Consider the following 10,611-nt stretch of genomic DNA (forward strand, 5'->3'; position numbering starts at 1 on the left):
GGGGAGAAAGCTAGAAAAAAGCTTTGAACAATCTTTGAAGTTTGGAACACTTTGGGTAGACAAGGAGGATGAATCTTCCAGCTTCTGAGACAGGTGCACAACAGGCCAGACAGGGATGGATCGTCTCTTGAAGGGCCCTGTGAGCAAGACAGCAGCAGCCTGGGACCAGGAGGGCAGGCCCCCAGGGCCATGTCACCCGCACATCAGCTTCCTTCTGGGGACAGGACCCAGGGCAGAGGTCCTCGGAATATGAAACACAGACCAAGTCTGTCAAAATCACCTGGGAAGCGTTTATGAAAACCTCCAGGTCCCCTCTACACCCCCCGCCCACGGATCAACAGCAGGTGCCAGGGATCTGCATTTGCCTCTAAAAAACACCTCCTAGCGCTCCTTAGACCTGCTGAAGCAAACCTTGAAAACCTGGAAGCTTATAAAACTTTCCATGTCTCAGAAACCCAGGGCCCACAATCACAAATCCCCCAGCACCTTGCCCAATCTTGAATCACGCTCCCCCCAGACCACAGCACGCTGGGCCAGCCCAGGGAACGGGGTGCAGTCATGCTTGCTTCTATCTTACTGAGCCGAGCAGCATTTCCTGGGCCCCAGGCTTCATTAGCACGTTGGTGGTGTTGCTTCCTGTAGCTGACTCTCTGTTTCCATTCTGGCAAAGTGTTTGCTCTCTTCTCTCTGCTTTGGGGGTTGGGGGAAGATGAGCTTCTCACAGAGCCTGTCTTTGCCTTCTTGGCAGTTTGCCCCTTGGCGCCCCTCACATCCCCTCTACAAAGAGACCCTGGCTTCTCCCTGAGCCGCGCTGTGGAGCACCACACCCGGAGGAGCTCTCCCCTCCTGCAGTCAGCACCGCAGCCACATCCAGGTAGAGCCAAACCTGTTGTTTTGTATTTTGGGTCAAGTCAGCATGACATTTCAGGGAGAGATGCAAGGTAGGGAATTGATTTGGGGGTAGAAAGTTCTAGAGAGAAAGGTTAGTAGCTTTAGAAAGGAAAAAAATAAAAACCAATAGACTTTTTTGTGAGGGATTTTGGTAAATAAAGATTTAAGAAGACGAATTTTGAGAGTAAAAAGTTGTATGTTAGGGAATGTTCCAAAAACACAGAGACCAGGAGGATTTCTGTCCTTCTTATCTACCAAAAAAAAAAAAAAGTGGTTATACCGCACACGATTTCATGTAAAACACAAACCAGTTCTGCCTTTTCTCCTGGGAGTCAGCAATTTAGAAAGAGCCAGGAAAAGTGGCAGACAGGCTGACAAGCTGATGACAATTAAGAGAAGGCTTAGAAGGAGAAGCTGAAGCCAAAGAGAGTCCTGGGATGATGGATGTCACCACGCCGACCGGCTCGGAAGTCAGACGGAGGACCTCACAGCCCAGCACTCTGAGCAGCCCGGACAGGTGAGTGGCGCGGTGGTGAGACCTCTCCTGCCCCAGTTTAGACGGAGGGCCTTGGTCTACCGTGGGAGGCTTCTACCCCAGCAGCATTGCCACCCTTCACGAGGCTGGTCCCCTGAGACCACTAGGCTCCGAGAAGTTTGCGCAGACTGCGGGGAGGAGAGAAATTGGTACTGAGGAGAAAAAAAGAGTTGTTAGGGGGAGAGGAAATACGATAATACAAGCATTTCCTTAGAGCTGGCTGCCCGGCCTGGTTGGATTTCTCTTGCCTAGAGGTCCTGATTGCTGTCCTCACGCTTTCCTGTCTCAAGTCCCACCAGTCACTCCTCAAAGAAACAAAAACAGAAACTGGTTCCCACTCGGATGGAAACAAAAAGGCCCACTTTTTTCATGGATGTGTTTTTAGGTCCTAAAAACTTGCCATGAATGAAAATGGAATCATAGATATAATAAAGATATATCCTTAGAATATAAAACACAGAATTAATTGTAGATGTAAATTGTACAGCTAAAACCTTCAATATTGTATTAACAAACATAAGAAGTCCATCAGCAGTTGAAACTGACCCTGGGAGGTATAAATTTCAGTGCTATCATAACAGCACAGCTCAACAATAATAAACGTAAAATCGCGGTACCTTGGGGAGGTAAATGTCATTACCATGACAAACAAATACATGTCCCCTGCAGGTGGACAAGGGGCAGTGATGGGGAATGAATTCATAAAGTGTCAGAACCCTGCAACAACCCCCCCGCCAAAAAAAAAATTCCCGTTTCTATGTTCATTCATTTGTTTTTTCATTTACTCATTCATTAATTTAACAAATATTCATCAGGCCCCTACTGAGTACCAGGCACTGTTCCAGGCACCAGGTGAACAGGACAGACAAGTCTATGACCTCCTGTAGCTTACAGTCAAGGGGAAGAGTCAGCTAGAAACAGATGAACCAATGCATGGGTAACATAATGTCAGTCAGTCATCAGTGCTCTGAGGAAAAACCAGGGCAGAGTTAAGGGGATTGAGAGTACCAGGTAGGGTGTGGCTGGGGAGGACCTGTCTGAGGAGGTGACATTTCAGAAGAGACCTTAATAAAATGAGGGACTGAGCCATGGGAGAGGAAACAGCAGGTCTGAGATGAGACTGTGCTTTGCCAGGAACAGTCCTAGCTGTCAAGGTCAGAGGGAAAAGGGTAGGAAATGAGGTCAGAGGTAGGCAGAGGCCAGAACAGAAGAGGCCATGAAGTCCTCACTGGGTAGGGACTATGGATGTTATCCCACGTGTAATAGGAAGTCACCGGGGGGTTGCAAGCAGAGGAGGGATGCCATCTGATTTACTGTTTAGAGGATCACTCTAACCCATGTGTGAAGATAGTGTGTTGGGGCCAAGAGTGAAAGCAAGGAGACCCATTAGAGAGGTTCTTGCAAAGGTCCATGTGGAATTCATGGTGGCTCGGACCAGGGTCGTGGCAATGGGGGAGCAAGAGGTGATTAGTTTGGGTTGGATGCCCCGGGTTGAGCAGACAAAATCTGTCGGTTAACTAGAAGTGGAGTGTGAAAGAAAGTAAACATTCAAGGATGGCTCCAAGCTTTTTGGCCAAGCCATTTGCTGATGGGAAACACCAGATGAGCAGGTTTATGGGGGAGAACGGAAGTTCTGTTTCAGACAATTTTGGTTTGAAATGTCTATTAGACAACCTTGTGGAAATGTCCAATATAAAGTTGGGTAAAGAAGCCTAGAACTCAGGAGGACAAAAACCTTCCCTGATGGATGATCTGGTTTCTAGTATTTGGGGGAATCTAGTATTTGATTCCTTCTGTTACCTCAATTGACTGCTTCCTATAGGCCAAGCAGAGCAGTAACTCCCGGACTGCCTGGGAATTGCAAATAACCCAGAACTTGCTCCGTGCATTTACATTGATTAAGTTCCACGGAACAGCACAGTGTTGCTTGGAGACCAGCTCCACAAGTTGGTGCTACAGGGGTTAACAAGTGCAGGCAATCTGGATCTTGTCCTAGAGCCACTCTCTAATTGCAAGTTTGGTAATCTTCTCCTTTGAGCAAGACAGAAAGCCCAGGAGCAGGGAATGGGGAGAGGCGGAGCAGATGGACTCGACATTACAAGTTTGGGAGACAAGTGTGAAGCCGTAGAAAGAGCAGTCTTTGGGCCCAAACAGACCTAGACTCACATTCCATCACGCTTCTTCCTCCCTATGTGATGTTTGACATGTTGCTCTACCTTTCTGAGTCTAATTCTCAGATTCCTTGGTCACAAATAGAAACAGGATTGTTATACAGACTAAATAAGGTTCACATGCAAACCACTGGCATCCAGCAGGCATTCAAAAGGGATAGGTCCCTTCTTCCATGTCCTATTTCCCTCTGTCCACGGGGAGATGACCCTCTCTTCCACCACCCAGCCGACCCCACCTCAGCTTTCCTTCACTGGGCTCTCATTCCAAATTCTCAAGCCCTACCTCCTGAAGGAAGCATTCTCCTCCAACCTCCCACCCTCCTCTGGTTGGGTCATGGCACTTGGTTTTCCTTGCAGAACTAAAGCCCACAACAACAGCATCCTTTATGCATTTGCGGGACTCCTTGCCATCCTCCTGGTTGTGGCAGTTTTCTGCATCCTGTGGAACTGGAATAAACGGAAGAAGCGTGAGTCTCTTGTTTGTCCAAAGTTGAGACACACTAGGATCAATTGCCTAGCCTGGTACTTAAAGCCCAGGTTACCCTCCGGAGATAAACTGTTGGGCTGGGGAGTCCTCTGTTCTTACCTGACACATGGGTTATTGTCTCCCTCAAGATCCTAAGCTGTGACTCTGGAAGGCTCAGTGCTGAGTGGAGTTCCATTTTGAAAGGCATTGCCCTGGTCCCCTGTGCCCCAGTTTCTTCCTCCTGCTTCTGTCCACTGAGTCCCCTATTATTCTAGCTCAAAGGGAATTGGTCAAGTCTGAAAACATATTTTTTCATGATGCGTGGTGAGGGTGGGAAGTATTTTCAGGGGCCATCTCATCCCCAAGGGGCCCCACATTCTGTGCAGCTGGGCCCAGCCATGACCTCCATGTTTCTCATCGCCTTGCAGGGCAAGTTCCTTACCTCCGAGTTACCATCATGCCCTTGCTGACTCTGCCTCGACCCAGACAACGAGCCAAAAATATTTATGACCTCTTGCCCCGAAGACAAGAAGAGCTGGGTAGGTTTTTCTTTCTAATACATGGAGTCCAGACCTACAGAACTTCTGCCCCCAGAATGTACCCCTCACCACCGGGAAGCAACTTTCTCTAAACCTGCAGACTTTTCAGCCCTTCAGGGAGCGTGGGAGAGAATGGAATAGATAGACTGCAAGATGCAGCTCCAGGGGGGGCCTGGAGAGCTCGAAGAAGGGAGCAGGGAGTCATCTGAGTTAGGAGTTTTGAGGGTTTTTTTTGGTTCCATTGAGAAATAATTGACAAATATCACTGTGTAATTTTATGGTGTACAGCATGATGGTTTGATTACATAGATAGCAGTTTTGGTTTTTCTTGCTATAAGTTAGCAGAGGATAACGGCTGGGTGTGTCTAGGGTTGGGAAAGACGTACGGAAGGAGAACATGGCCTCCAGCCTCAAGACACGGAGGGTTCGCCCCAGGAGCCTCTCTCCCAGCCTCCTCAATTCCTGTGCTAGTGTCCTTTTGTCCTCAGCTAGCTGAGGGTTCTGGGTCTCCAAGCACATCATCCCTGTAGCTCTGACCCTCTCCCCGCAGAACACTGGGCCCCAAATACCAGACATCACACAAACCCACCTCACCCAGGATTTGGGGATTGTACAGGCTGAAGCACTCAGAGGACTGGCTGACTATGTTCAGGGTTTGTTCTCTGTCCTTTCAGGAAGACATCCGCCAAGGAGTATGCGTATTTTCAGTACTGAGAGCCTCCTGTCCAGAAATTCTGACAGCCCTCCCTCTGAGTATGTGGTAAGAGTCAAGTGAAATGACAACCCGTTTGGGAGAAATGACATGTCTCTGGCAGAAGAGCTGAAGTGCAAGAGTTCTTTCTAGGTCTTGGCTCTTGTTTCACTGCAAACAGCATGTCCTTTGGCACACACACAACCACCCCACCACCACCCCCAACACGAGGCCCTATTAATAAGTTGAGAAGACTAGCCTCAAGATCTCCCTACCACCCAAGGCAAAAATTTGGAAAGAGAGGAGGAAGCGCTTGGGATTTTAAGAAACACACCAGGGCACACTTATTCAAGGACATGATGTTAGAACTGAAATGGATTGTTTTAACAAAGTTATGATAATGTGTTTTTCCAAATGAGTGTTGTCCCCTTCAAAGTAATCACCTTGGGTGTGTACCTAAGTATTCCAACAGTGCTGTCAGTGCTCAAAACACCCTTAAAGTCTCACTTGGGGAATTACTTCTGAGCCTATGTCAAATTGTTTCAACCCTCCTGCATAATAGAAATACTCATAAGTCACTCAGCACTGTAACTGGTGTAGAAAGTGTTGAGCACGTCAGGGACACCTTTGAGGTTAAAAGGGGACTATTACAATTAATAACAATAACCCCGTGTGTCTTATAGTCTGGCTCTGAAGTCAGCTTCCAAGGAGGAGTCACACAGCAGTGTGGGGCAGAGGCACCAGGGACAGTAGAGGTACTATTTTGAAGATCAGGGTGCTTATTTCCATAAATAAGTTCTCATTAGCTTGTTAAGAGAATCAGTTCCTTGGGTTTTGCGGCCATCCTTGGGTAAGTACAGCCATGCTGCAGCTGCTGCTGATTCAGTTGTTACCGAGCCTTTCTTTACCCAGGGGCTTGGGTTTGATTACCATGCGGCCACCTCCGTGTTACCACCTTTGCTTCTTCCTCCTCTCCCATGTCCCATCCTTGGGCTCTGCTCCTGCTTCTAAAAGACTTGCTGGGGCAGCAAGTCTAAGTGGCTAATAAAAGGAAGAGCAGAGGAAACTCCCTTGCTAGAGCTCGTTCCAGGACTCAGGTGGACCCTGAGGGGATTTTGCTTCTAGAGTTTAGATCTCAAACTGACTTAAGCCCCAAACATGTTTGGATGGTACTCTGTAGTGTCTGAAGGACATTTTGAACCAGTTGTCAATATTTAAAAACCTATAAGATTTCACATTAAAGTCCAGATATCCAGCTTTTGAAAATCAGGAGTTCTGGAAACATCAGACTAGCATCTCTAAATGGCCATAATCAGCTGATCTGTGTGTCAGCTGCCCCTATTCTAACATAACAGCAAGCATTTTTTAGTGTTTTCTTTGTGCCAGGAGCTATTCTAAACACTTTACAGGCAATAATCCATTTACTCCTCACAAAAACCCCAAGGTGTAGATATTTTAATTGTGATTATCCCCATTTTATAAGTTAGGAAACTAAGTCACAGTGAGATTAGGTAACTTGCCCAAACTCAGCACAGAATGGTGAGGCTGGGACTTGCACCCTCAGTCTGAGCCTAAGCCTCTACCTTTAGCCACTATGCCGTGCTTCTCAGTGTGCTCTGGGCTGGGAAGCTCTCTCCAGTGTGTAATACTTCCCGCCACTCCACACAGAACCCCTACAATGTGGCCAAAAACCAGTTGCAATTTATTGTCACGTTTACACTGCTGCGTTCCTTAAATTCAGCCCACTTCACTCATACCTACCCAGCATCTGAAGCCTTGTGGTTTGAGGCTCCTGATTTAGAGCTTTTCTCCAAAGTGAAGAATTAAGTGAAGGAACCATTAGATATAGTAGTACTGGGTGGGGAAGAAGAAAGGTTTTGTCTATATTTCTATCCTGTCACTGGCTTTCTCTTCTTACTCACAGCCCTCCCAAGCAGGTGGTGCTCTCCATGTGCACAGAGCCCATACTCATACCATGGGGTATGCAGTGGGCATCTATGACAATGCCGTGGAGCACCAGATATGTGGCAGCCTCAATCCCTCAGCGCACTATGCAAATGTCAGAGCTTCAAGAGACTGCTCGAGCACTTCTTCAGAGGATTCAAGAGATTATGTCAATATCCCAACAGCAAAGGAGATTGCTGAGACTTTAGCTTCTACCAACAGCCCTCCTGGAAACCTCTTCATCCTCCCAAGTACCGAGGAGCTGGAGTTGACTGAAGAAATACATGAGGGCTGTGGGAACACCAGTGACTGCACCAGTTTGGGGTCTTCAGGAACTGAGAACAGTGATCCACTCAGTGATGGGGAAGGGTCTTCTCAGACCTCAAATGACTATGTCAACATGGCAGTGTTGGATCTTGGGACCATCCAAGGGAAGCAGCCCTGGGGAACTTTTCAGTGCTGCAGAGATTATGAAAATGTACCACCAGATCTCAGTGGAAACCAGCAGCAGGAGGAGGAGGAAGTGACATCCTCAAACACAGACCATGTAGAGGGTGGGAGAGATGGTCCAGAGACCCACATCCAACCTGTCATGCAGTCAGGGAATTTCTTGACTGTGAAGGATTATGTGGCCTATCAGTCATCTGCACAGAGTGAGAACAGTCAGATGAAATGTGGAGAAGAGATGTCACATGAGGACTCTCATGACTATGAGAACGTGTGAGCTGCCAAGGTAGGAGGTAGGGACTTTGAGAAGGGACCTGACACACGGCTCCTTCCTAATGAATTCAGACCCAGCCACCCAGCTGGAAAGCTACATGGAGTGGTCTATCCTGTCGGATCCATAGCCACTACAGGGTCTAGTGAAGACCCTTGACCACCCTTCTATTTCAGTGGATTCATTTGGTTAGGCTAAAAAAGAAGCTGAAATAAGTAGGGAGCTAAGAGGCTCACAAAGGCCTGAGAAAGCCAGAAAGGAAGTCTTCTCAGGCAGGGTGCTGTTATCTCTCATATCAGCTTAAGAACGTTTGCTGAAACTGCCTTATAGGACTGTTAGGAGGTTAAAAATGGAAGAGTGCTTTAGTGCACAGTGGAAACATGAAGTAGTCTAAAATCATTACCTTCACTAATACCAGCAGGCTGCAAAGCAGAAATACAGATTATTTGGTAATCCAGGCAGAGGCCAAAAGGAACAAGAAGTTGGGGTGAGGTGGGGGGACAGTTTCTGCTCTAAAATGAGTGTGGACAACCAAACGCTGGAGAAAATGCAGAGCAATAAGAACTCTCACTCATTGCTGAAGGGATTGCAAGGCGTAACATTCACTCTGAAAAGTTGTTTGGCAGTTTCTTATAAACATACACTTATTATACAACCCAGTCATTCCACTATTAGGTGTTTATCCAAGTGTGAAATTTGTGTTCACAAAAAAACAAAAAACAAAAAAACAAAACCATACATGACTGCTTATATTAGCTTTATTCATAATTGCCAAAACCTAGAAATAACCAAATGTCTTTTAACAGGTAGATGGATAAACAAGCTGTCCTATATCCACACAATGAATTTATCCACACTCAACAGTAAAAAGGAGTGAAATATTGGTTCATGCAACAACATGGAAAAATACTAAACACATTTTGCTAAGCGAAAGAAGCTAGACCTAAAAATCTGCATATTGTACGGTTCCATTTATATGACATTCTGAAAAAGCCAAAATTGTAGGGATGGAAGACAGATCAGTGGTTGGCAGTTTTGGGGAGAGGGAAGTGGTAAAAGGAAATTTTTAGGATAATGGTTCTGTGTAATACTATGGTGACGGATACATGACTGTAAGCATTTGTCAAAACAAACACAAAAACTGTATAGAACGAAGTCACTTTTATTGTATACAAATTTTTTAAAAATTCACCAGGCTGTCAGGGGAAGCCACAATAAAATGCAGATTGTAAAAAATGAATCTGTTTTACAAATGTGTGACATAATCTCATTGAAGGGAGTGGGGGGAAAAAAGAGCTGGCCTAAGCACTTTGGAAAACAATGTTTTGCTTGAAACTGTAAGATAAAGACACAAAGAACTAAACACAAACACTGCAGTCTAGTTGGTAAATTTGTAGTGTATACTCGAGTTGAACAAATAAGTAAATATATTACAGGAAGGGAGAGGCAGGTTTCTTACTGTCAGAGAAAGAAGAGACAAATAAGCAAGTAGAAAAAGAAATACAGATGTGTGTGTACATAGACTAGTATGCATATATGTTTCCTAACTCTGTGCACTAGAGGGTCTAGAAGCAGTGATACTCCAGCAGCAGTGAACACACTTAGCACTCAGATATTGGTTTCTAAATATTATTATCCAATAAAAGGAACCAGAACTCCTTGGAGAAATGGTTGGTGTTAGAGCTGGGGCAGGGAAAATACAGGATGAGCTTGGCCATTATGTAGAAAAGGAAAATAAAGAAACAAGGGGTGGGGGGAGGTGTGGAGAGAAGAAAAGATAAAGGCATGTCAAAAGGAGCCAACTGAAAGAGTTCCTAAAGGCAAAGCTAGAACAACTTGAGCAATAAAAATAAATAATTATAATATAGATTTATAACCCAAAGAATAAAATAAATATCCATGAGTCTATAGATGAATGCTAAAATTAGCAGCTGACACTTTAAGGAAAAATAAGATAATTTCATAGCCTCAAAGACTCTCCCCCCAAATATTTATTCACTACTGTGATGGTTTTAACACATATCCACAAATTATTTTATAATTCCCATGGCACTTAATTCCCCTCCCCTCTAGTATGAGCTGGATTTAATGACTGTTTTCTAAGGCAAAGGATACGGAAAAAGGGAAATAGTAAATCTACAGTGGAGAAACTTGTGTGTACATAGGCTAGTATACATATATATTTCCTATCCCTGTCCACTGGAGGGTCTAGAAGCAATGATGCTCCAGTGGCAATGAAGACACTTAGCTCTCAGACCTCAGTTTCTAAACTTCGTAGACACCACCTTAACCATGTGATTAAGGTCAACTCACCAATAATAAGTTATGTTGCTATATGATCAAAGAAAAGGGTACTTCACCTCTGTGGTATCCTACTTCAAAATCAACAGCCCCAGTCTTATCATGAGAAACATCAGAAAACTCAAATTGAATAATGTTCTACAAATACCTGACCAGAAATCTTAAAAGTGTTAAAGTCATGAAAGACAAGGGAAGACTGAAGAAACTGTCAGACTGGTGGAGACGAAGACCTGATGACTAAATATAATATGATGCCTTGGATTGGATCCTAGTACAGGAAAAGGACATTAGTGGAAAAAATGGTGAAATGAAAAAAAAAAGGAAGTCCATATTTTAGTTAATAGTATTGTATCAA

At 45.2% G+C, this 10,611-nt stretch overlaps 1 protein-coding gene across 1 annotated transcript; it reads left to right on the plus strand.

The window, feature by feature from the left end:
* Nucleotides 1-443: 443 nt before the first annotated feature.
* On the plus strand, nt 444-9,236 carry LAX1 (lymphocyte transmembrane adaptor 1). The gene is made up of 5 exons (XM_057728100.1): nt 444-1,408; nt 3,955-4,064; nt 4,492-4,602; nt 5,277-5,362; nt 7,218-9,236. Exons 1-5 carry the CDS (start codon nt 1,329-1,331, stop codon nt 7,959-7,961), a joined length of 1,131 nt encoding a protein of 376 aa, XP_057584083.1. The 5' UTR covers nt 444-1,328; the 3' UTR covers nt 7,962-9,236.
* The last annotated feature ends 1,375 nt before the right edge of the window (nt 9,237-10,611 follow it).

This window comes from Hippopotamus amphibius, chromosome 3, assembly GCF_030028045.1.
Source record: "Hippopotamus amphibius kiboko isolate mHipAmp2 chromosome 3, mHipAmp2.hap2, whole genome shotgun sequence".
Classification (NCBI taxonomy): domain Eukaryota; kingdom Metazoa; phylum Chordata; class Mammalia; order Artiodactyla; family Hippopotamidae; genus Hippopotamus; species Hippopotamus amphibius.

Coding starts and splice junctions, on each gene's coding strand:
- LAX1 (XM_057728100.1), top strand. CDS start 1,329: ATGATGGATGTCACCACGCCGACCGGCTCGGAAGTCAGACGGAGGACC. Junction 4,603..5,276: donor CCGAAGACAAGAAGAGCTGG/GTAGGTTTTTCT, acceptor CTGTCCTTTCAG/GAAGACATCCGCCAAGGAGT. Junction 5,363..7,217: donor GCCCTCCCTCTGAGTATGTG/GTAAGAGTCAAG, acceptor TCTTACTCACAG/CCCTCCCAAGCAGGTGGTGC.